The sequence below is a fragment of the Lissotriton vulgaris genome, chromosome 6, assembly GCF_964263255.1.
Source record: "Lissotriton vulgaris chromosome 6, aLisVul1.2, whole genome shotgun sequence".
Taxonomy (NCBI): domain Eukaryota; kingdom Metazoa; phylum Chordata; class Amphibia; order Caudata; family Salamandridae; genus Lissotriton; species Lissotriton vulgaris.
The window spans coordinates 1,493,353,084-1,493,380,211 of record NC_141694.1 but is presented as its reverse complement, the minus strand read 5'-3'; the positions used below and the strand labels follow the sequence as shown (position 1 = coordinate 1,493,380,211).

Below are 27,128 nucleotides of genomic sequence, written 5' to 3'. Positions count from 1 at the left end.
TGACATTTTTAAATTTAAATCTCCTAATTTAGTCCAATTCTAGCATATGAATTTGAGGAAAAAATGCAAAATATGCTGCCAGCCAGATAAACAGGCTAGGCATGGAAAGTGAGTTACAGACAGCCGTCACTGGGTAGAAACCTTTGCAATATTCAGCTGTATGAGCAAACCTTATACAAACAACTTATGGGGGACTCTGCAGCTCAGGCCGGCCATTATTTACACATTTACTGATGTTAAGCAATCGAAACCTTCACCTTTGCTTTCTCCTCTGACATCATGTACAATTCCTGTTCACTCATCCACGCTTCAGCCTCAGCAGCATCAAAGTAATATTGCTGAGCCTTGTGGGATTCCTCCAGCCTCCTATGGCGTTTCTCAGTTTCCTCAATCAGGAGATTCCACAGCCTCTGGAGATCAGCAAGCCTTTGGTTAATGGCTTCTGCATTAAGACTGCTATCTTTGAGAATATTTTGGCTCCTCTCGAAAATATCATCATTTCGGTGCTGGTGGCCCTGGATCTCCTTCTGAAGAGTCTGAAAGGAAAAGACAACTGGAAGTTAAAAGGCTCTGAAGAGGGTGGAGAGTGCAGTAATCTACTTTAATGTATTCATACAGTTACCCAGATATATTAACAGCACTACATAAATCTGCCTTCAAGCAAACAGAAGGGATTTTTCTTCCCATGGCTGCCCGCAAGTGTGATCCCATCTAAAACAGATTGTGATTCAAGTACATGTCAGCACAAAAGTGGAGACATACATTAGACTTAAATAATGTTTTACATAATATTATATTGGTAGGTCAGCTGAAGACAAAGGAGTGGCACTTATAATTAGGACATGTTATACAAGCAGGAGGGCGCGCCAAAAGAATTGACAGAAGATGAAGGTAGGGGGTTTGAGGGGCAGTTGAGGGCTGTAACAACCCCCAAATCGGCCTGCATCTAAAAAGATAATAAATACTTTATAGTCACCAACCAGCTCCTTGCATAATACTAGGGCTACTTTAAAAAACATTGTGTGCCACTATTTAATGGCTGCCCATTTTGCCCTGGTGCATCAAGGATTTTCTACTGAATTAGAATAGACTGGGTGACTATTGCTGAGAGAAAGAACACAAAAATGTGATGATACGTTTTGGATATAATAAACTGTTGTGTTACATTGAAATTATGAATTGTGCCGAATATAAAGGTAAATTCACCAAACCAAATATCCAGCACTCTGATGATTTGATGCAAAGTATCTGAGAACAAAATGTTCTCAGACATGATTTTCTCAAGTAATTTATCGATGGATGTCAAACAAGAATAATTCTGTAAATGCACACATTTCTTTTTATTACTTCTCACAGAAGCCGTTTGTCAGCTGGTCTATGGTGTTCAACAGAATCTTCACCTTCAAGATCTAGTCAAGATCTAGAGTGCAATCACCTTGTATTAATGACCAAAGTAAGGCACTGCTGGACCCCATGTTGCTGAAACAAGGGCTGTAGAATGTTAAGCAATTCATAGGGAAAAGGCTACTTGAAAATTAGTGAACATATGCTGTTTAATTGTACATTGTTTCAGCAATAATTACGTGGATCCTGCTGCTTTATTGCTTCTGTTGTCCATTGGGGATAGTCTAGTTTTAAATTGGTATTAATATTTGATGAGATCTTTCAAAAAAAATCACACATTCCATTTCTTTGCCCATTTCAAGAACATTCATCTTCGACATCATTTTATAACCCCTACATTTTAAAATCTGCACCCAGTAGCGTTTTGGATTTTTTAGTCTGTTCAAAGGCAAGATAAAGAAAGCATAGAAGGAAACACCATATTTGATACAATGTGAGGCAAGACCCCCAGAGTTTTCTCTTTGCATCCACTTCCTTTTTTGTTTTCATCCGTTTACACCTTCAAGAATGAATATTTACTGAAATTACAATTCTTTTCATTGTGAAAAGTTTGTATAGAAGTTCTCCTTAATAAACAAAATGTGTAATGTCTAGGAAGGCCTCAAATGTCTACATGTGAAGGTAATTATAACTATTTTTTTTAACTGATAATGTATTTGGTCAAATATGGCATTCTATTAATGCCACAAACCACTGTGCTGCAAGGTTGGGCCACAGGAAAATATAAAGCAATGGTGACCTGTAATCAAGCACTAGCATTCATCAAAAGCAACACACAATTTAATTCTGCGAGAAAGACTTTCCAAATTTGTAAACTGTGACCATTTTCAATACAATGTAGCTTGTGCAATCCACTAAAGTTGACGACGATAATAGGAGGTCACCTTTTTGTGAATGAGTATTCAAATTCAGAAAAAAAGGCAAAATAGTAGTTGCAATGCTTCATTCACAGCTTTATGAATGGTATAAACACAAACCATAGATTCTAAAGCCTCTCTGCAGAAATTTAGATCCAAAATTGAGTATACAATGTATAACAAAACCAAGCATTACATAAGAAGAAAAGCTCTCCTTGTGAAATACCTGCCTATAACTACCTAAAATTGTTTTTTACATTATCACTGGAGCCTGTGACTAAAATACAACATTTCTCTGAACAAAGTCCCATGGCCTAGACCGACCCAACACCAGCCCTTGCCTGCTACAGTTTACATGTGCATGCTCTATCAGAATTCCAGTCAAAATCACCATATGCTGGCTTTGGGGTGTGCACCCTAGAGGTATCGGAAGATATTGAGAGCCAAAATTTGCAATGATGATCACAAAATGCCCTTTTATGTTCAGTAGTTAAGGAGAACTATTTGCATATACTCATGAGCGTAGAGATGATTAACATTCTTTCTACACCAGTGACCACTAATACACTTTTAGGAGTAGTTGGAAAAAAAGCAACAGCTTATGCTAGGTTCCGCAAATAAATACGTTTTAAATATTTGAAGCAAACCTGTATAGTTGGAGTGCAGAAGCTCTTGCTCTGATACGAATAATTACAAGAATATACAAGTATAAAGCCTACTTTTTGGGGGTTAAAAATGAGGACTTCTAAGGCCCATGAGACTGCCACTCTGAGCACAGGTCAAATAGCATCAGGGCCCACCTTCATGATCCCAACTTCCACTGATGAGAGTTTGTGTAAATATATGAAATGGGGTTGGTAGTTTCAATCTAGCACTTGGTGGGTGTCCTACGCCTGTTTGGGTACCACGGGGACTGTGCAAAAACATATGATGCCATTTACGGTGCTGCCTTCCAGCAGTGATTAGTTTTGAGATCTTGTATGCACACCAGTACGGTTTCAAATATTTGTAATTATATGTCTTTGTACAAAGAATAGAAAAAGCAATCGGCTCAACACAGTTGTTGTAGGCTCCACATGCTAACAGAGGCTGCCATGGTGAACTAAGTTCTGTACCAGTATTTAAGTTCCTTTTAAGCTCTATATTTTTTTATTTAGAGCAACACTGCATTGGGTGTAATACTAATAATTGTTTACCTGATTTTTCTTGATTAGAAGTTGCACGGTTTGAAGGTTATGACCATGATCTGTAGATGTTGCAATAGGCATTCGTTCTTCAACCCACAGCTGAGAAGAGAATAAAACAGAGTCTAAGCCCAAACATTAGAATTCAGAAAAAAAGAGTGTGATCAAAAAATAGATCACTCGGGTTCCGTATTTGCTAAGGTCGACAAAATTAAACTTTTCTCACATTTACAATACACTTTCTACAACAAAGCTTTAGCAAAAAACGCTCTAGGGATTTGAACGTTGAATTAAGAGTATCCACATTCACAATCAACCTATTTGAGACGAGCTTTAAAATATATCTACATTTCTAGAACGTTTTCAGGTGAGTTTTAGATTCTTACTGGAAATTTATTTAGGCTGATGAAATGTTAAATAGAGTTTAACTAAATTAATCACATGATAAAAAGGAATGTCCAAATTACTTCTATGGATGATCAATGAGCACTATACTTACAATCTCGTCTTCCACGTCCCTGTTGAATTGATGGATTTCTTTGGAGGCCAGCAGATAACTCTTCCTATCATTCAGAGGGGCCAGTAATTGTACAAACCTCTTCTCCACAATAACACGCTGCCCATCCACCTCATCAGTGCTCTTCCCCTCCTTACTCAGAGCTTGTGCCTGGCTTTCCAACTCTTCTATTTCCTTCTTTCGCACGTCCATCTGATTTTCCAGCATCTAAACGCAAACAAGAACCAATACATTCAAGGATTAAGACATACACATTATTACAAGCTAGACAGTGATTCAGGAGAGATACAGTCTTGTCAGGTACAAGGTCAAAGGAGTTTAGGTGCACCGGATATGAGCCACCCGAGCTACCCCCGGGCTACAAAAAGTATGAGGGGGAAAACCAGCAGCAGCTGAGGCACTTTACTGAGCAGCGAGTGCAGCGCGCAACTGCAGCCATGGGGAGGGGCGTGCAACGGACGGCGATGTTGATTTTTAAAGTTTAAATGGCCCACCCCTCCCCCTCTCAACCTACTTTGCATAACATGGCAGCATTTGAGATTTTGACAGTGACCCCAGCTCAAACAATTGTAAAGGTTCAGTCCGGAGATTTCTTAACTTTTTACCGCCAGGCACTGGACACTTGACAAAGGACAAAAAAATAGGTTTCATGCTGTGAGTTTTCAGCACATTTATCCAATAGTAAATATTGGACCTATTAAGTCCCAGAACGCAAAATCATGTTGGCTAACAAAAAAAAGTACTAGTGACCGCAGTCACTTGGGGACGGTGGTTACACACCCAAGAGGTGCAGATAAATATTGCCTAATCTTGGAGTGGTCGGTATTTCAGAAGGAATACAGTAAAAAATAAGGAACAGTAATATTTTGGGGAAAAAGCGGGATTGCCTCCTAAATCCTAATGCTCTGGTATGTCCTATTTCATTTGAATAAACGCCACTAAACACATGCACTGTCAACATAATTTCTTGATGCCAAAATACAGTGTTTATACATGTATATGTTAAACGTGTTTAAGATTTCTGAGGTGCATTCAAGAGTGTGGCAGCTAATCGTTTTTTATTTTCGAGGACCATGAAAGGCTTTTTTCTAAGCATGTGCTTGAGCAATGGTAGTAAACTATCTTACTTACGTTGGGCTTTTACTAAAATGGCTTTGGGGTCTGCCCTCTAGCGACATGTGGCGATCCAAAATACCAAATCACGAGGCAACGCACGTGAATGTGATGCCTGTAGCATAAAAATAAATGGTGCTTGAAACCCAAAAATAAAATGTTAAATTGAGGTGATCAATTGGGTAAATAGGATCCCACCAATCGGAGCATCAAAAACAGGATGAAAACTAGCATCCTTAACTTCTGTAAATTGTGGCCAGTCACTCAGCGAGTTTAAGGGAAGCATGTGGGGAAAAAGTGACAGCCGAGCTTTCTCTGCCACTGCGATTTCGCAAACAAGTCATAAACTACCCAACCACTCCCCGTGACAAAGAATGAATCGAAATAAGAAGTGACGTGGAGGGGGGCGCCGGTGCCTCCTTTGTGACCCGGCTTTTTAATGGCATGGTAATCTCCAAAGAGTTTTTTTTTTCTCCTTTGCATTTCTGCCTGAAACATCCTTGTCTTTTCTTGTCATTTCTTGTCTGCGCTCTCCCCTCCTGCCGGGGGTGGGCACACTCATCCCGTCTCACCGCGCCAGGGTAAGGAGGCGAAGTAGAGGGCAGCTATCAAACAAGAAGGAAACAAAAAAAAAAGCAGCCCGGGAGTCTGGAGCTGCTCCTCCTCGCCGATGATTAATGATCAAACAGTTGTCTGGGAAGGAAGAAAGGAAACACAGGAAGTGGCCCAGGCAGTGAGGCTCTGTGGCCAGCAGTCATCTGCGGCATCTCTCCGGGGCTGGTGTGTGCGCTGCATGTCCCTGTGCCTTCAGGCCGGTGCCTGCCTGATAGATATGGGGTCGATGACAAGTTTTGTGAACTTTTAAGGTGCGCAAGGAGAGGTAATAAAAAAGTGGACTGAACCGTGGCAAGAGGCTTTTGGTTTCAGCCGGTGGAAAAAGCTGCACTAAGGGCTGCTGTGTGCGAGTTTCGGGCTCAGACAAAACATCCACAGTCGTACTGTTGTGTGCCCCTGCACGTTTCCATGCTGCTGGCACGCTGTCAAAAACAACGTGTTCAACTGCCTCCCTCCTAAACTGTCTTTGGGCTCTGCCTCGCCTTCAACTTTTTTTTTATAACTGAACGTAGTATTCTTTTTATGCATAGTTTTGCTTGCTGAGAGTTGACACGTGGGTGTGAGCGAGAAACAGAACATTTTCTCCATTCTCTGAATGAAAGTTAAAGAAAGTAAGGTACCTGTCTGTTTAATTTACTGCCTCTGCGGTTCGCGTGACAGCCCACTGACCCCCCCCCCCCCCCCCCCCCCCAAAAGCAAAACGGCTCTTTGCTAAGAATAAGTGAATTTTAGCAGATGTGTTAGAACCCACCACAGCCTTTTGTTTCAAGCCCGTCCTTTTCAGACTGGGCGCCCGGACTTCCTGCTGGGGTAAAAGGTTCCTTATCTTCTTTATGGGGTCATCTGGTTTACTTCATCAGTAAGTCAAGGAACCCAATCTGAAAAGGACGTGGCTAAAAGAGAAAAGGAGAACGTCACTAGGACCTCTTCTCCAATGGCTGGCCACCGTTTAGGAGGCCAGCCAATGGAGAAGAGGGGCGGGGCTTAACCCTCGCTAGTAAAGTTCTCCTAAAAACATAAAATCTCGCGAGCTCGACTGCGCATGTGCGCAATACGCCAGGCGAGACCTAAAAAACATCAGCCATCAATCTGTTAAAAGGTAATGTATAACATTACATACAGATGTATACACCAAAGGTTTGCTCTAGTACAACTGATCTTTTTATACAAGTATGGATATTATCCGGAAATCCACATCAATTGTTTTTTAATAGGAAAGCAGTCTGAACCCTACAACCCAAAAAGAAAGCTTCCCTCGACTATGAATATGTGATCATCATGTGACATATCACACAAGAGATACATCTACCAAAGTGAAATTATCTGAAAAGTCAATACACTAATGAAGTCTCACAAATGACTGAGTCAGTGGAAGAGGCATAGACTCACCTAGCAAAATTAGCCTTAGAGTCAATTGGTACCATGGGTTACAAAAATTGTTGTCCCAGAAACCAACAATTGTTTAAAGATAACTCGTTCTGGTGAAATTACGACTTGGAAGAGGTCAATGTGCTTATATTAAAGCTCATGCGCCCTGCCCGTGAAAAGGCAGTATGGCATGTTCCATAGATAGTATTCATTGGTAAATTACTGAGCTGGTGGCACTGCCCAAGACATACACAAGCTTTGCTGCACCAGCAGGTGGTTTTCAAATGTAGAAAAGCTCTCCTGCTTCTGGGCATGTAGTGCAAATCTACCTGAAATTACAATTTTGATAGCGTTTATTTTTGTTTACATTTTAATTTCTGTTCACATTTTACTTTCCATTTGCTCAATTCCTAAAATTGTCTAGGCCTCCTCTTCATTTGCATCCAACAGCTTATGGATGTATTCACAAGTACATCCACTCAACTGTTATGAAAATTTAGCTATCAGAGCAAACAAAGTCAAAAGGGAAATTCTTCCACGAGGGGTGTCATGCTTATCATGCCTTATGCACTGTATTTAATAAATCAGCGTGCCTACATTTTGTATTTCTATATAAAATGCTCAGAGTTGAAAATCTAGTCAATACTCTTGTTTATTGATGATACATGTATTTATATCTGTGTGTGTATACACAAATATGTAGTATGCTTTAAAAATTATGACGGAATGACTTTATTTATATACTAACCCTTAGCAAACGTGGTTTCTGTTAACCAAAATGTAATATGTGTATACCATATGACATTTTTGTAATTAAATCAAATTTAATCACATATGTTCATCAAAATCATGGTATACTTAAAACATAACAGTTTATCTAAAACAATATCTGGAATCTCATTACTGGTGAAAATCAATAAGGTAACAGTACATTTTCTAAGATGATTACCTTTCTAAAGGAAAATTATCTTGTATCTTTACAGGTCTATATGCAGATGCCTTTCAGAAGGGCAAAACATTTTATGTAATAGTACAAGAAGAGCAGATTTAACAAATTACTACAGTGAGGTTTCTGATTCAAAACAATCAGATTTACAATAAACAAGAACATGGAAAGAACAAAACATGGTTAGTAAGTTCTAACACTGGTTAAAAGAAGGATTTATCTACCTGCTGTTTCTTGAGGAGGATGTTTACACTGGTCAAATCCTTTCCATAGTCATCTGACTGAATCTGGCTCTCCAGGCCATGCAGCCATTTGTCTAGGTCAGCGCAGCTTTGGGTGAGTAGCTCAGCTTTATTGGCATCAAAAAGACGCTGGGCCTTGGTCTGGGTGGTGGACTCAAGTACTTCCCACATTTGATGGAGGGATGTCAACTTTTCTTTTACAATCGCCTCGGTTTCTGGTTTCTCCGCAACAAGCAAATTCCCTTCCTAAAAGTTAGAAGAAAAATATTAAACAAACCTAAGAAAAAGGAATGGACTGTTCAAGTAACCTAGTTGCTGTTTCAATTAACTGATTTGTCCACATAATTCTTCTACAATTTAATCTTTTTGTTTTTCCCATTGCATACAATGTCCAAACGCAACCCACTAATGATGCACCCTACCTTGCAAATTGATTTATTTGCACATCTAAGTCTCCATTAGGTGTGCAGCTAGATTGAAAAATATGGCCCATATTTATTAACAAAAACAATTTGTGAAGAGTTTAGAACACAGTTTGCAAAGTACTCACAACATATGATAAGTGGACAAATCAAATGAGCTTCTACGTTTCAACCCAGCTCACACAGAAAAGGTGTTGACAATGACGCTGCTACAAGTAAAAAGGAGGTGGCAAGATTAATAAAATATGGTTTGATTATGGTTTCTATTACCAGCTTTATAATCTTTGTATGGACTTGGTGGTTGCTGTTAAATTTCGAAATAGAGCTTTCAACTTCAATGAGATGGCCGATTCTCAACCAAAGCGCACTCTACATGCTGCATAAATCTTCACCCTTAGCTGAGTACTATGGAAAACGGGCAAGACCTTGCATCTGATGGTTTGCCTTTTGCCTTCCTGGCAAGAACCAGGTTGAGGATTTACAACACAAGCTGAAGATTCAACTATGATTCTGACCTCTGGAGTGAATAATACAGCAGAGAAGGGGGGCATTTGCAAGCTAATAAGGGGCACCCAGAAGGAAAAGAACTCCCTGGACCTTGAGATGAGGACTGCTCATATTTTAAGGTTCATTTGAAGCATAGTGAACCAAGAGGAATATACTTTAAGAGGGTTCAGTTGACATATTGAAATACACATAACCTTCATTTGTCTGTAATAAAACCTCTCATGATCTAATGCGCCTGAGTCCCTGACAAATCAAGCAGTGCTTTGTCAGAGATTTCCTTCTCTTATGAGGAGGTTCGCCTCTCCCAGGTGCAGAATTGGACAATGGGTACTGCTTTTCTTTTTAATGCCAGAATGTTATCAGAAGTTGCACCACTTTCATGCTAATGGAATCTGTCTATTATGCTTCTGTAGAAAGCAATTTATGACCCAAAAGTGAAGAAGGATGCATTGGTCTGTGTTTGAAGAGAGCAAGCCATGGTATGCTGGATAATGTTAGGAGGTGGAGGGTAAACTCTCTCGCTTATATCTAGAAGGCAATTCTCTTACCGTTCACCTCAAACTAGCAAAAGAGTGACTTGTCATTCTCTCACTGATGAAATACTGAAATGGAAAATAAAACCTGTAAAGCGCATGTTGAGCAACAAGGCATCTCAGCACTGAACCAACACTATTTGGAATAAAATACGTTTATATGCTAAGCTAACAAAATAAAAGTGCCTTACGGGCTTTCCAGAAGGATGCGTAACAAGTAATAGTTTTAATCCCAATAGGAAGATCATTCTAGAGCTTTGGACAAAGGAAAGAAGGAGACCGGCAAACTGCTCTGACTTTCTTGACCCAAGGCGCGACAAAGAGTAACTGAGTGCAGGGCCAAAGTAAGTCAAAGTATGGCGATTTTTCACAAAGCCTTAAAGACCACTCTTTGTTTATCTGGAAGGTAAAATAAAAGATTCTGGCTTCGTAACATGCTCAAATCTGTTCTTTCCACTGGCCACTTGAACAGCAGAATTTTTTATTCTGTGTAACTGAGTCAGAGACAAGTAAGGAAGACCAAGTTAAATGATGCAGTAATAAACTATTTCAGAAAGTATGCAACTGAGACAACCTGGGCATGATACGGTTAGGGCTGAAAAGGAATTTTAAAGCTTCAAAATATGTAAAACGTTAGGAGTGATGGCCCTTAATTTTCTAAGGAAGGCTGAGGCGATTACTGCCTTAATCTGGGCTACCAAAGATAAATAAGTCCAGAACAATTTCTAGAGATTTAACTTCAAAAGAAGGAAGTGAACATCACATCAGGAGCTAGGCCACAAAGAGTATTGCCATCTCTCAATGCAATTGCCTAGAAGTAAGATTCTGTTTTCATAGCATTCAGTTGGAGACAATTATAAGTTATTCAGGTCTGAACAGCAGTAAGACAATTCTTCAAATCTCCAGCAATTCTAGTTGTTAGATGGTCCAAAGGGACAATCAACTGACTACCATATGCAAATGAGATTACCAAGCAGCCATGAGATTTATTAAGCAGTAACAAAGGCTGAATGTAGATCTTAAACAACATAGGAGATAATGAAGAACCCTGAGTGACCACGTAAAAAAGAAAAACACCTGCGCAGTTGAACAAAATGGAGGGAGCACCACTACATGTGTACAGTCAGCTAGAAAAGAGGCAGATAAGGGTGAGCCTAAAAAACGTTAATTCCTAAAGAGTTTCAGTAAGATGTCATGGTTCACAGTATCAAAGGCATTGGGTTTGCCACTATTAGGAGTCCTACAGAATCTCCCTGAACTTAGTCTTCATCCATCCAGCACACATGCAAGGGCCTCCTCATTGCGTCTATCTTGCCTTAAGTCCAGCTCCGAAGGATAAATATGGTTTGATTCTTCCAGGTAACTAGCCAATTGCTTGGCAACCACCTGTTACAAGATTTTTCTCAATGTCGGCAAATAAGTAATGGGTCTAATAATTTTTTAATCAGGCTAGGATCTAAGTTGACTTTCTTTAACAAAGGGTTTTCAATGCCACTCTTCCATGCTGCCGGAACAAATCCGGCTGAGAGTGATTTATTACATTTGTTTGGCAGGTAATGCAAACAAAGATCAAACTTGCAGAGAGGAGACCGGGCAAAGGTTACCTGGAGAGAATGACTTTAACTGCCCAAGAAACAGTTTCCACTTTATCCAGGTTGAGGAGTGTGAAAATTAACCAGATGGCCGAGGGGAAACTAGACTCTGCCAGAGGTAACAATATAATTGAGAGAAGAGAGTGAGTTCCCAATGCCAGAGTAGATCTTAATTAAAAAGATCCTTAGTGACATTAGATGAACCTAAAAAGGCATTACAGAAGTAAGAAGATTTTGCTTTAAAAAGTCTTATTTATGCAACTTCTATTGCTGTTTATAAAATCACACATTTTCAGTATCAAACTAAGCACACCATTTCCTTTCATATGGTTTTAATGTGAGACTGCTTTTTCTTCCTGAATTTCTGCTTGATGCACATCAAAACTTCACTCACAGGGGTCTCTTTTAGGTGAGGATGGGAGCATGAAAAAATGGCTCTATTCCCATGGCATCTTTTTTTTTATATAAAAGTTTTAAATAGCGCAAACTAGACCCAAGAAATCGGATATCAGAGCGGTTTACATGAGCACATGTTTTGTTACATGACACATTCATTTTTGTTCGGCATGGGGAGATTAAGTGATTTGCCCAGAATCAACGGTTGTTGAGCATCGTTGCCGAGACTCGAACCAGGGTCACCAGCTTCAAGGTCCACCGCTCTAACCATGAGGCTACATCCTCTCTTTGTCTTTAGCAAAATTACTCTGAAGATTTATCCCTTAGAACCTACAGATGGATTCCAGGAAGGGATTGGCACAGTCTGCTCTCCAATCGTTTTGTTACAGAAGTATTACTGAGCTCTGATTCACCAAGAAGGCTCTTGGGCACTAGGAAGGTGAGACCAGCTGGCAGAAGGTAGTACGCAATAGGGGCTTTGACCCTGCTGGCACTTCCTGCCTTTGAGGGGATGGTGCTCTTCAGGTTATAGACAGCAGCCAATTTGTGAGATATTCAACAGAAACGAATATGTGGTGGCAACTAAAGATTTAAGTTCACTCACAAAAATACGGGATGAGAATTTCTTTCGGCTGAAGTATAAGCATTGAAGCAAATGTATCAGTAATTTTCTTGTACCCAACCCCAAGCAATCACATTCCTGCGAAGACACTTCAAACAACACAATCACTGGTGCAGTGAGCTACATGCACATAGCCAACACACTCGAGTAAAGACGTACTGATCATCTGGGATGGGAGGAATTCAAGGAGATGAATCCAAGTTCCCTTGTTTCTCTGCATTTCTCAGCCACTGGCAGTAACTTCACCACATTGTCAAACAGAGAGGGAAAACTTTCCATGAAAAGGCACTGAATCATCCTGAAATGCGCTTTGATGCTTTGCTTCGTGAGTATTTGAGCAGTGCAGCAGCAATGAACCGAGACCTACGTTCCTCTGCAGACCTTTGTTCAAACTAATCTCTAATACTAGTCACAGCCACAACTGCATGAAAATAAAATGAAAAGAGAAACGTCCAATACACATGCATGTGGGGGTAAGCAGTACAAGTGCTGCACGGCCCAATCGCCTATAACAAAACATGGCTAATCAACACAAACGACACAGATAGGAACATATGTCCACATTTCAGCTTTTCAAGTATTAATTTAGCACAGTGGGCAAAGACTGCCTTCTCTTAATAAACTAGCAAATACTACACTTGTGGAGATACCTGCTTTGCACAGGGAAGATGACTTATACCTTTAACTTCAGTCTTTCATTTGAAAGCACAGTACTTCTGTTCTCAATCAGAAGGTGACTGCAAAAGCCCTACAGGAGTGCTTTTGATCTACATCCATACATTCGAAAGGTCAAAATAGGGGAGCTGCCACACTAGTCACACTGACTTAAGGACATCATCAGTGGAAACCATGATTTTCTGAAAATGATTATTCGTAAAAAGGAGATCAGTTAATTCACATTTAGGGTCATTCAGCAGTGCATACTTTGGCGACAGTACTTGGCACCCTTATGCAATTCTTCAGCACTGGTACCGTAGGTGGTAAGACATGCTGCATTGCTCCACCCATCGGAAACCCCTACTTAAAGTACATGGATAGACCTTTGCCCATGCCTAGGTATTAGTGACGCAATCTTGAAAAACAACTGTTTAGACCACACCAAAATGTCAGTCTCTTACCATAATTCGCTTGGTGCGGTTTTTCAGGAATGGCAGCTATTTTAGTAGGTAATGGTACAAGGGATGTGGCATTACTGTAATTAAAACCTTCTCACTTCAAAACATTTGTAGGGAATAGCAAGATCTAACTAGTTTTGCCACAACACTTTCCTTCTAGAGAAGTGGTTGCATCAGCAGTTCAGGAGATATGGCGAGAGTAGGCCATCTCTTAAATGTGCCACATAGTGTATACTGAAAACACTCTTCTTTTTGTAGGCAGATATCCTGGAAGCTGAGAAAGTGGGTGTGAGACCTGGCATCCTTCACAAGAAAGAAAACAGAAGCCAGCAATATAGCCGTAATTGTGCAACCTGCTTTACCTCAAAAGAAAGGGGATCCCAGCCAAAAAACTGGTATTGATAAAACTTTGCTTTATTTAAAAAAAAATAAAAAATATTTAAATCACTCAAGACAATCTACATCTCTTGCTCACAACTAAAGCTCCTTATCTGCTTAACTTAACACGGCCTATGAGAGTCGATCACTATAATGATATTGGGGTATGTTGGGAGAATGGAACCGATACAGTGTCAGAGTATGCTAGGCCATTTCCTTAGGAGCACTATGGAAACTGGTCAGAGAAAAAAGTACAAAAGAAACCAGGCAATTACTTTGTCAAACAAGTGGTGCTCCAACATTAACACAAATAGGTCACTGGAAGACCAGAAACTGGGGAATGACAGTCTATGCCTCTTTGTTCCAAATCAGTGAGCATGGAAATTGAAGCACCATCTGGTGGCTCGTATCATGCCATGTTTACAAGATCAAAGTAAATAAAGAGATTCTTTTTATTTGGCAGAAAGGAGGAAACTGACATGTTGGGGTATCCAACACAGGGCTGTCTACTAAATTTACCAATTTAATGTATTCGGTCTATAAATGGAAATGCACAACGCTTTAGATTCAACAGTTAAAACGCTGTTCTCATGGTTGCTGTCCATCAAGTGGCTGCCCAGGAACAATTTTGTCCCTTCTTGATTCCAAATCCAGTACTCTCCACCAAATGCTAACCCAATTTAAGAGTAGAACACCCTGTCAGTTTACTTCTTCATGCACCTCTACTCCTCTCACCCTGCTAAGTGCATTATGTCATAATTAACTGCCATTATTTCCCTATTTACACCATTATAATGTGTGAACTGCGGACAAAGGCTATTGAAATATGTTACAACAGAGTATGGATTCCTATGGATTCCTACCAGCACAGGGTTTCTTTTACATATAAAATTCCACATAGAACCCTGGATCTGCGCTGGAAATTGGGACATTAATTCCACTTCTGAATAGATTTCTACAGTGCAAGGCATGCATTTACCCCCACATGCATCAAAGTATTTTTGAATCGCAAACGGTGCGATTCCTTAAAATCGTCCGTTTGCGATTCCAAAATAGCTTTTTGGAATGCATCATTCAATTTTAGAATTTGCATCATTTTTGCGATTTCTAAAATTGCATTTGTTTTTAAGAAATCGCAAATATGCGATTTCTTAAAAGCAATGCATGAATATTTTTCAAATTGCGAATTCGCAATTAGGGGGTTAAATTTACCGAGTGGTTGAACCACTCGGTAAATTTGGAAAAAGGTGTAAAAATGCTTAAAAATGCTTTTTTTAAGCAGTCATGTTACGGACACACATGTCCTTAGGACATGTGTGTGTGTAACATGATGCGAAAAATACATTTCAGGGGTGCAGGGGGGGGTCCTTTGGACCCCCCCCTGCACCCATGAAATGCGTTAACAAATTGCGATTTTCAAAATGAAAATCGCAATTTGTTAAAGCCTTCCCATTGATCCCTATGGGCCTTTTGGCCCATAGGAAACAATGGGAAGTGCGAATTCGCACTTTGGAATTCGCATAATATTTGAGAATCGGTAAAAATTGCGATTTTTACCGATTCTCAAATATTTTGCAAAAAAGTACATGCATCCCATTTTGCCTTTCCTAATTTGCGATTCCCTAAAAATCGCAAATTAGGAAGTGCAAAATGAAACAATGATGCATGTGGGGGATACTGTGTTAAATAAAGCTTCTTTGAATAGGAAATCGGTAACAAAATACAATATTCAATGTAAACAGATGTTACAAGTACCAGCACTTTAAAGCAGAAACATATTATGCAGCACGTGCTAAACAATACAACCATTTGACTTGTGTGGTTTAAGGCTGGTTTGCCTGCTTACGCAACTTAAATCACTTCATTCAACTATTTCCAGATCAGGAAGAAGCTCAAGGCCTGGCTATTCGAGCAGTAGCAGCATTCCCCCCCCCCCCCCCCCCCAAGCGCCTTGAGACCCTCCGGGTAAGTAGTGCGCTCTATAAATGTCTATGATTGATTGATTGATCACTATAGTGCTGCAAAACGAAGTGCAAACCCACCGACTGTCACTGGCACAAACACTGAAGAAAACAAGATTGCAACAATTTGTATGCATTAGGCAGCACAAGAAGAAAAAAATACATTTGACAATCAAAGCACTAAAATTCTTTCGTATTACCTTTTCAATTTTGTCCAGCCACTCCTTATTCGATGCAAGTTCTGCCATAAAGGCTTGATGTTTCAGCCATTTACTGTGCAGATTTCGGGCTTCATCGTAGGACATGTCTTGGGCTGTGAGCATCTTTTCATTGATCCAGAGGGAGAGCTGGAAAACAAGGAAATGCATCACCAGACAGAAATGCTTTGCTGCTTTGGGAATTCATTTCTGAGAATATTAAGGTACTTTAAACAATTAAGCACAGCCCACTGCACAGCTGAAAATGTTTTCAACATATACATCACACAGCTGAAGTAAGCTGCAACTAACAAAATGATGTGGGCGCTTACTAAGAAAACTATACTAACCTATAGTGAACAGTTGCATATTAACATGGAGTGTACATTTGGGTACTCAACTTCGAATGCAGAATACATAGGAAGGTAGCAAAATTGTTTCAAGAATAATTATTTTTACTCCATCTTTGTTGGAATATCAGATCCTAGTGTTTGGAAGCTCCACCTCGTAAGAAACTCAATAGATAGACTAAACCTCAGACACCAAAGAGAGGAACCTGGGCATAGATGTAAGTAAGGATAATAACCAATCTGCCATCAATAAGGTAAAGACTTCAATAATTTGGGTGCGATGGGCCCTTCAAACATCTGGGCATCAAATGTCACACTGCCTGATGCAACAATGATAACTGCTACCCTGGGAACGCACAATTCCCCATTAGCACGATATCTGGGCCAAGTCAGCTAAGCAATCATCCTAAATTGCAGACACGCTAACCACAGAGTGCTCATCACAAACCACCTCAACCCTCTCGATGTGCTTCCATATTTCTGAAGCTATCTCATACAAGAATTTTAACTTCCAATTCTTTTCACTTCTCTTATTTGCATATACCCTTCCTATCTCAAACGTTTCCAGTATTGAGCGACTTAACCACAAAATACCAACCGTAGGGGTTAACCTAGTTCCTCAAATGTAACTGAGAAAGAAGCCTTACACCAACTCCAGAACAGGCAATCTAGCATGTGTACGTGTGTATGCATCTTTTTATATCTTTAATCTTATTTATGCCACAAGGTGGATTTAACGTGCACTGAAAGTAAGAGATAACCAATCTTCCCACCAAATATGGACTTCTAAAATTTTAATTCTTCCACGCAAAATGTACATACTATGTAAAATGTAATTACTGGCCTGAAAGTAGGGAATTAATTTTAAGCAGGATTTAAATAAACATACATGTTTTTAATGAACTAGATAGGATTTAACTACTTTGAACAGTTGTAATGCTTAGCTCCGGTATTACAAAAGTAAATCAAGGAGGGCCATATCCATGCCAAATATTCAGGCTCTTGGGACAAAAATATTTGTAAACAATCCAGTGGTTATCCTGGAAATCCGGTACAGATTTTTCTTGTGCAGCAGACCTGCATCCAGAAGGTGTGTATGTCCTGCACATGCTACATGATTTCAGCCAAAGCAAAGACATGAAATAAGCAGGATAACCTGTGTCAGAGCAGATTACTTGAGGCCCAATATTGTATGGGTGGTACGAATGTTCCTGGCAAAGTAAGTGAACATTTTACAATGAGTTGAGATTATTTAAACTTCTCCTTGACAAAAAAATATTGTAATATTTCATGTATCTTCTTACATAGTTTGGATGTGGAAAATGACATCTGTTCCACAAACAAAAATACCCACCTATGTACCCTATCCTCTTATCAGCCAATGTTTAGGGAGGTAAACAAGCTGAAATTGTTATCATTATGCCATAATTAGTTTTAAGTAGTTCAGCCACCTTGACCGACCACATTTTTTAATCACGTCAACTCTATTTTGTCACTGGTATCAAACTGGCATGAAATGCTTTGCTCAAATTAGATTTTTTGCAAAGGCATATGTGTGCACGGACACACAAAATGATCCACCAAATACTGCCCGCCGGCTAACTGGCATAATCTAACAGTAAATTAGATTGCTGAATGTGGTCTGTGCAACAATCTCACAGTAAACAAGGGTGTTGAGTGTTTCGGAAGGAAAACTGCTCGAGAAAGGAAAGCTGTGGTCTGGGGATTACTGGCTCTCGGAATCCCTGGATATCCTTTGAGGATCCCCGGCTGCCGCTTTAATCCCTGGAAGTCAGCAGGTCTACAACGTCAATCCATAGGGCTAATGTAAAGAGCATTAGTGTGTCATGTCAGGAAATTCAGTGTTCCAGATTTAACACTGCATCAATGCTTTTACAGCATGAAAAGGAAAGCGTGCTATCTTTGTCGCAGAGGGCTCAAGCAGGTTAGACAAGTTACCTGCACCGGAGGTTTTGAAAAATGGACAAGGTTTATGAAATAAGAGCAATTTAAAATTCTTACTTAGAGCAAATTACAGTCGATGTAGAACAAGAATATATTATTTGTGCATGTATGTTTTCATACTGTTTATTTTAAGAGTTAGATAATGGAACTGCATGATTCAAAATGAGCAGGGTTTTCTAAATTACAATGGATTTTAATTTTCTTCTGAATTTCACCGTCTCAGAATCAAGACAGAGAAACTGTCCCACCTGTGAGACGTGCTACATGGATGTAAAAAAGTATTGGCACACTGTCATGCATAAGCAACTTCCGTCTAAATCTATTCACTCACCTGCTGGAAGATCCTCTCCCCATATACTGCTACCACTGAAATCATATGAGGTGTGGTTGCTGGTGGCGCCCACCAGAACTCACTTTTGGGATATTGTCAATTATTTTTCCTCATCAGACTTTGACCCAGAGCAAGAGAGGTAAAAACACAAAAGGCGGGAAGGAGGAGGAAGAAAAAAGAAATGAAAACCAGTGACGAAAGGATAAACAAAGCAGGGGTAAAAAAAGAACAAACTGGAGTGAAAAAGTGGCAGGGAGTGTCTGATTGTGGAATACAAAGGTATGAGGTGGACTCAAGCCTGTGTAGCGTTAGTGTTTGGCACCCTGACATTCAATAGCATGAGCCGATGGCTTGTAGGTAAAACTTTGGGCCCAGCACCTATTCTTCTACAAATAAAGCACTGTATACGAAAATAGATCATCTGCTCTCTTCCTCTCTCTCCGAAAGAGCAGTTGTTCTGAAGGACTCCACACACGTGCTCCAGCCATCCCAGGACTCAATTCTTGCATCCACGCTAAGGGGGAGGGGTGGGGGGTCTGTGGGAATTCTACCACCCAAGGAACATATCTCCCTACACCAATATGTTGCTTTTGGGTGTCTAGGGCTGCTGTGCAGATGCAGACAACAAGACCTTCACCTCACAGACCCACACTTGGCCCCACTTCACTTCGAGGTACCCTACCACTGGCCTCCAAGTATGAATGAGAATTTAACGCCCTGTCAGCATTCCCTATGGAGCAAGCTGTACGTAATTAGTGATATTTGGGTATTAATTATACCATTCATCAGCTCAAACTCTTCCTGCCTCTGCTGTACCTGTATTGTGTACAACACAATTCCCGACACTGTGCTGTACATGTTCTATGTGCAACTATTGCATAAAGCTACGCCTGCAATAGAAGCATTTTCCGCTCTAAACTGAAATAAACTTGACTTCAACGGTAAACAAATACAAAAATATAGACATACTTTAAGGTATTAGCACCTTTTAAAAAATCTGCCAAAAAAGTGACTGCAGACTGCCCCAGTTAACCAACAGATATAGTGCACAGTCAATGCCTTCACCATCGCTCAACAGGTAACGGAGGGTCATGTCATTTAGGTTTGCTATACAGGGAGCAGTACTTTAAATGAGCCTAAAGCAAAGTGTGATTTTTTCTTCTGACACAAACACTTGTGTTAAAGCTTAATGAACATGACTGAAAGGAGAGGCATCCAAATCCCAGCTTCCAACTCCCATTGTGAGTGATCCAAGATAGCCTCCAGATATGGACACAACACATAAAATGGTGCATCATGAGGCATGTTTGCAATGGTAACAGTGTCCCATTTCAAGTAGTTAGTGCTCTCCCCTGTTACCCATGTCATATAGTTTCACTATGCTCTAGACTGAGTTTGGAGAGACAGCATGCATTTAAGAAAGAGAGGGTGTATGTGCACGCCTGTGTTCGTGAATCTTGCATTACTGTTATCCTACTTCTGTTAACTAAACTCACAAAATATGTAGTTTGGAATCTTGCAAATAATATAATACACTAGCAATCGCACTGAGTAGTATTTAAATCCATAATTTTTCACCCACTGTGCCAGTCCAGAGAGCAGCCCGCCTTATGCAAATCAGTACTAGCCCTCTTAGCGCCTTTAGTGGCCGTATGCATGCCCAGACGTAGATCCCTAGCTCACCATGCCACCAGATCCAAGTTATAGCTCACTGACTAGGCCTAATAAAACTGAAACCGGTCTGGAAATGCGTTTGTTCCCTTCTGGAGGGGGGACCTTGCTGGACATTTCTAGATGGAATGTTCCCGTGAGCAGGGCCAGAACTGATTTGCATAAGGGGACCTATGTCTGGGTGAAAATCGATGGGTTGGAATGCTACCCAGAGCGCCTACCACTGGTTTAGGCTATTGGAAAGTGTTCTTCCCATTACCCTTTGGGTGTCTGGTTTAATAATACTTCTGTTTGTGACAGAAGTGTGCAATCAATGCCACCTGTGTGGAATCTTTCCTGTAAGAGAATCATGCACTGCTGCTGATGTTCTTCGACCTGTTCTGTCCCGTACTCAAGACTCATGAAAACAATCACTTCACAAAAGGCATGACTGGCTTTGTCAATGCTTGTCTTAACTGCGATTAGCCTAGTAATAAAGAAGGAGAGATATTGGAATAGTTCAGAGTTTTCTGCATTATCGACAGTAGGACAAGTAAGTCTGATGTTTGAGACATAGCTAGGCATGTGCTTGTAAAGCATGCATGTATTTTAAAGGTAATGGTCTTGCAACAATGTGTCCTTTCTAGGTCCCTCTTCAGTAAGTGGGACAATGGTGCCTACACTCAGAAAGACGGGTGTGTGCTTCCTGCAACTCGTGCGTTCATACCCACCATCTGTCAATCTTCTGTGTACATGAAGAGCTTTTCTTAGCTCCTTGAAGATAACACAAGCCGATGGTGTAATTCTACTTTACCATGCTCTCCCACCTACCCAGATCTATAGAGAAACACCTAATGAAATAAGTGTGCTTTCCACCAAAAACACCTCCCACAGGCAGAGTGCAGGAAAAATATAATTTAGTTATGTAGTAAATCCTACAGCCAAGGGCAGTGCAAAAACTCCCGAACCAGCTTTACTGCTACACCTGGATTCACAAGTCCCCCCGGCCCAGCTGGGTTAAATCCAAATCCTCGTCACAACACGTACCCCAATCCTGAGCTAGAAATGATTGCCTGTAGCTTTCACAAATCTATGCGACAGGCCCTCAGCTGAATCAGCAGAAGACTGTGATAGTGTCACAAGGTGACGTCATGGCAATACATCAATCAAGTCATATCCTCCTTAATAAGGAAAACAGTTGGGCTGGTGCTCTGCAATTTACAAACTTGCACCACTAAGAGAAAATGCATTTAAGTCAATGAAAACTGTGCATTAGCATTTACCATTCGCATGCGCCATTAATCAGAGTGCATTCTGGTCAGCAGAACGTCAAGGTTTAAAATGCCCTACATCTTCCGTCCTGATGCATTAATAATTAATCACATAAGTACCTCTATGCTTTTCTGTACAGTAAGCATCTGACCTTAGGGTGTGTGTGTGTGTGTGTATATATATATATATATATATATATATATATATATATATATATATATATATATATATATATATATATATATATATATATATATATAATACACTTTTCACATATTTACTGAGCATTCTAATGATCTTATCGGGGAATAGTAATCAATACCTCTTGGCAATCCTGGAGAAATTTCTGCATTTCTCGGTTGTCTTTAAGCCTCGTCAGAAGCTCACTGGCTGCCTTACGATTCTTTCTGTGCCTGGTTTAAGACAAAAAATACAAGACAGCACAAGCATTACATTATTAAACACAGGAGTCAGACCCAGGCAATAAAATGATCAGCCTAGACAGCTCAGCATAGTTTTTCCCCTTGATAATAGTGCCCAATTGCACCGAATTCCATGCGGGATACTCTAAGATACCAAATGCAATGCTTTCTAGCACTTCATAATTTAATGTGAGTAAGGGAGCACAATTGATACCACGGGATGAGGCCCCATCAGCACAGTTATTCAATACCACTCCCCCGCTATATCCAGAAAAAAAAGTATAGTACTGCACATTCAGAGCTACAACCTCAAGAGCCATACATGGCTTTCGCAGGAACACCCTTATCGGGTACTCAATGCAACCTTAAATCTAGCAGTGCCACAACTTTCACTATATAAGGAAGGTTGAGACTCTGCTGTAAGAATGTCCAATATTTACAAACACCTAAAACACATTAGGATTATACAAAAAATAAGTAGTGCAGTGTCATGCATTTGGTTATGAAAGTAGCGTCTGTAATGTATTCCTGGTGCGTAATGTAACCTTGTGCCCACAGGCAGCACACCTCAGCACAACAGTTGTGACACTTTCTCATGTGACCTCCCCTACAACCCATAAATTCGTCCATTACACATCTATGAATTCTCCATTCTCACATAAAAGAGGACCTTGCGGCAGCAGCATAACTGTGGGGACTAAAGTCAATCCTCCATTGCCAGCGTTCGAGGAACTAAGTCAAAGGTACTTGGGCATGAGCATGGGACTGGCATGAGGATAAAAATGTAAGCAAACGCAACCTAACTACACTGCTTATTACCTCCTCATTAGTCTTCTTCATCCCAATCCTTAATCTAGAAGGGTGACTATCACCCTGGAGATAGGCAACTTATTTGCTACCTCTATTTTGTTTTACATACAAAGTAACCTCCTACCTCTACCACTTCTGTCTTTTTTCCTATTTCGAGCATGAATTCCTGGTTCCTTGGGGATTCTTACTATGGGCTATGATGTTAGCTTCTGATAGAATTGTCTTCTTACTTTGCCGGAAATCCCTCCTCAGTCAAGGCATCTTATGGACTTGAGTCATCATCGTCCTTGTCCCTAGCTGCCTCTGAGGTCCTGGGGTTGTTAATCCCAGTTGGTGTGCACATTTTGCTATTGTTGCTTTTTGACTGCAAGAGTCAGTGTCCTGCCACTTGGATCTCTGTGGTGCCCATTCAAGCACTTGGTAGGTTGTTTGGGGCTGGTGGCCTGTATCTAGTCTCATTTGGTTGCTGTTTGCTCTGGCCATTGGGCTCCATCTGTGAGACTATAGTGGTTGTCTATTTATATGTAATCCTCTCCTACTCGTTCCTTAGAAGTGCTGGGTTACCTGTGCGCAACTTAATTTCAGGGATGCTGCTATGCGCCGGTTTGGCCGATTGGGGCTGTATTTTAATGTCTAACATTAAGCAGGCTCTGGTGGCCTCACTTTTAATTACTATGGACAGTCTGCTGTTCTGCTGAGAGTTGCCATCCATCTGCTTCTTCGTATTCGGTGCTCAGAGAGGTGTCCTCGCAGTCCGAATCCTGGTGACGGCCTTTTTTGATATACTGGTCCTGGTGAATTCTGTTTAAGAAAACGCTCACATTTGGTTTAGGTCAGGTTCGGTACCTTGGTATTCATGATATTATTTGTCCCTGTAGATGTTGCCTTAAGACTGTCTTCAATTGTCACTGTTCCTGCTTTTCTGGTTGGGTATTATAGTTTGCTTAGTACCCTTTTGGTGACATGGTTCCACATCAGGTTAGTCTGCCATGGAGTTTAACTGCTTCTGTTCAGGGTATCAGGCCTATTATCAGGGTAGCAGTGATTGCCTTCTGTTTTCTGCCCTCTGGATATTCTCACAGAATAGGACTAGGACAAGTAAGCTTGGCAAGGAGGTAACGGCTCAATTTACCAGTATCTTCCTTAGTCTAGGTCTTCCTCAACCCAGTCCTCCATCACTCTATCAATCATTCCCTTGGTTGTCCTCCTCCGTATCTTTTTGGTTTGGTATTATTTAGGAAGTTGTAGAGGTAAGAAGTCACTTTTCAAGCCACTGAGCAGAGCAAAAAAGATTTGTTGGGGTAGCAAAGAAGTTACATCTATGACTGTGAGATGCTCACCCTCAGAGTAAAATATAGGACAATGAACAGCTAGAGTGATGTAATGAAGATGACCGGTGAGTAATCCATCCATGAGACGACATGAACACACTAAAACATTGCATGGGCATGTAACTGTGTTTTTATATCATTTCTCAAATCAGTATTTCCGAGTAGGAGTGTTTTGAATTTGCCATAATTGCAATATGACCTTCAGAGAAGTGTACGTTTGTCTTTAAAAAGACACACTAAAAACTTTAAGGACCACCAACAAAGAAACTCACTGCCTTCATTACCTTTTCAAATAATGAAAATAAAAGAAACCAAGTATATACCTGAACTCATCCAACACGTGTGCAATGGTGTATCCCCAAAGCAGATGGCAGAATACTAAAAAAAAAAAAAACTCAACTTTGATTACAGACTTTTCTTTATAAAAACGACCGGGAGATTTAGGGTTTTCGTAGTTTGTGCTATTGAACACACAGCAAGAATGCTAGGAAGCTACCACTTTGCTACACTGAGGGACAATGTTCAAAAAAGGCAACAATCCCAAATATATCCTTTCCTAGGTACTTGAAGAACAGACACAGACAATTTCTCTATTTACATTGCGTTCTTCCTGCTGAAATTTTGACTTTGATATTACAGCCTAACAAGACCTCCTTTCCCTCTTGGACTGAACTCTGATTAAAAGCGCTCACTTTTGGTTTGACTTCTGTTAACATCACTGACTATTGTGCCATCAAAAATGGTACCTGCTGTCAATCGAGTCCACTTTCTCCTGGATCTTGTCTGCATTAATGTTGCCATCGCTGACCAGCCGTCTACCCGTCTCAACAACAGCATTTATTTTTTCTTCACTTGCATCCATTGTGGTCATGAAGTCCTCCTGCTTTTTAATAGCAGCTTCAGCTGCTTCCAATGTAGTGGGCAGTTCAGTGTGGGCCAAAACGTATTCCTTTGGGAAAAGATATCATTAGAAATGCATGCTGTATGTTCAGACAACTAATGGATGCATTCAGTATTACAGTAAAGCAAAAATGTGTTTTTTGCCCAACATGTTTTCTTTGATATGCAGACTAGACAGTATTCGAAGTAGTTTAGATTGTTCAAGGTAGGGCGCATAGCTTTAATGTCCCATCAATAGGGACTGCAGATAAATATAACATGCTACTACACCGGGCTGGACAGGAGCACATAAAATACTAAAAACACAGAAAGATTCAGATGTTTATCATTGAATAAGCAATACAAGGGTTTGTTTCAAATCCACAGAAAGCAGTTTGGCACTGTAAATGTTGGGTCTCTCACATATATATATATAAAGTCACTGTTTTAACCCTTTTTGCTTCTCTCCATTCAGCTAATTTATTGCTTTCTTTCTGCTTTTATTAATTTGTTTCGCTCTTCTTTTTATTCCTCCGTCTTTTTCACTTTTATCCAAGTCTTCTTACTCAGACTCATCCCTGTCTCTTTTGAGTACACTCTCTATTTCACCACCACCGCTCCAACCACCACCACCACCACTGGCCTCTAACTCCATTTTATCCTTATGTCTGTCTCAGCATTGTTATTATTCCATGTCTCCATTGGTCCCTTTATCTTTCTGTCTCCAGGTGATATTTTGCTCTCTCGCTCTTGCTCACTTTAATTTGGGAAAAAAGATGTAGGGTAAAAGCCTTTGGATCACCTGAGAACTCCCAAGAGTGACTGACATTACACACCAATGGTTCATCTGTTTCTAATGGTCTAGTCAGAAAACGTTTCTTTAAATTACTTGATTCTAGTAAGAGGTAAGCGGTGTTGGCGGAACACGCAGAAACGGACTCTGAAGTTCAGCTGAGTTGCATAGAAAATCAACGAGACTCTGTGGAGTTCTACCAACAAGCAGGAATAGGCCAGTCGCGCTGCTCGTGCTATGATTTAGCACCTGTGAGCGCGTTCTGCACTGAAAAATCACACAGCACGCCAGAGGGTGCAGTTTTCGAGATGCTTTTGAGGCCCATCAAGTAGATTTTATACTCCAGCTTTCTAACTGCAAACGGTCATGACCGCCTTGGTTAGAAAGATCTCACTAGATGTCCTCCTAGCAATCGGAAATCGCACTAGGGGACGCCAAATCTCATGTGTGCTTGCCAACTTACCATTCTGGAGCCACGCAAGAGAAGAAAAGTATGCCACACCGCAATTGGTGGAATTTGGACGGAACGCAATTCCGCCAATTCTGCTGGGGGAAAAGAATATTTCAATCACCTCTAGTTGGAGCCCTGCAACTCTGAGCAAAGAAGGGTTCCAATAGTGGGGCTTGATGGAAAGTGATAAATCATTCATCCTCCCTGATTTAGAAGAATTAGGATTTTGCTCCATTGCAACAGAACTGAATGTGAGGAACCCCTCATCTTTCGGTTTCTTACATGTCAGAAAATGCGGAAGGTGCATGCAGCAAAAGCAAAGCACAGTGGCGTCATTTCCATATGGAGCCTTACTTAAAAAAATGAACAACATTTATAGTGCACTAGTTCAATGGGTAAATTAGATCACATGCCGAGGTTGGGCCCTTTAGCTTGTACCTACAGGATTTAGGATAGGATAGGCTAGTAGTTCATAGGTCCTAATATTACCTTTGGAGTCTGGCAAACATACCTTTCTGTCCATGGTGAATCACAGGTAGCAGCAAAGGGTACTTGTGGAAGAAGTACATAGGGTCCGCTTTATGTTGGTTAACACAGATGCGTAAACGTTAACTGTGAACCCTGAAAAGTTTCTCTAGCATGCTGCAACCACTGTGACTATTCCAGGTGCCTCACCCCTCGAACTGTTTCATTTTTGGTTAGTAAAAAAGTGGACATGCTTAACAGTTCATAAGATAGTTAAGAAAAATAAGACATCAAAGGCTTATGTTAAGAGCTCTTAATTAATTGCCGATCATTTAGTCATTAGAAAGGTTGTAAAAGGTCATTAGAAACTAGCTGTTTACGTATAAAAAAAATAGTTTTGAAGCTTGAGATGCTTTGACAATCATATCCTGTGCCTTATT

At 40.5% G+C, this 27,128-nt stretch overlaps 1 protein-coding gene across 2 annotated transcripts in view; it reads right to left on the bottom strand.

The window, feature by feature from the left end:
* SPTBN1 (spectrin beta, non-erythrocytic 1) overlaps window positions 1–27,128 on the bottom strand; it is a 459,103-nt gene that overhangs the window by 90,240 nt on the left and 341,735 nt on the right. For both annotated transcript variants that reach the window (XM_086927648.1, XM_086927649.1), the window contains 7 exons: window positions 24,847–25,049; window positions 21,860–21,950; window positions 15,973–16,119; window positions 8,229–8,492; window positions 3,945–4,169; window positions 3,458–3,547; window positions 258–536 (listed from right to left, as the gene is read on the bottom strand). In XM_086927648.1, the coding sequence (XP_086783774.1) occupies window positions 258–536; window positions 3,458–3,547; window positions 3,945–4,169; window positions 8,229–8,492; window positions 15,973–16,119; window positions 21,860–21,950; window positions 24,847–25,049 (1,299 nt within the window). The remainder of the gene's footprint in view (window positions 1–257; window positions 537–3,457; window positions 3,548–3,944; window positions 4,170–8,228; window positions 8,493–15,972; window positions 16,120–21,859; window positions 21,951–24,846; window positions 25,050–27,128) is intronic.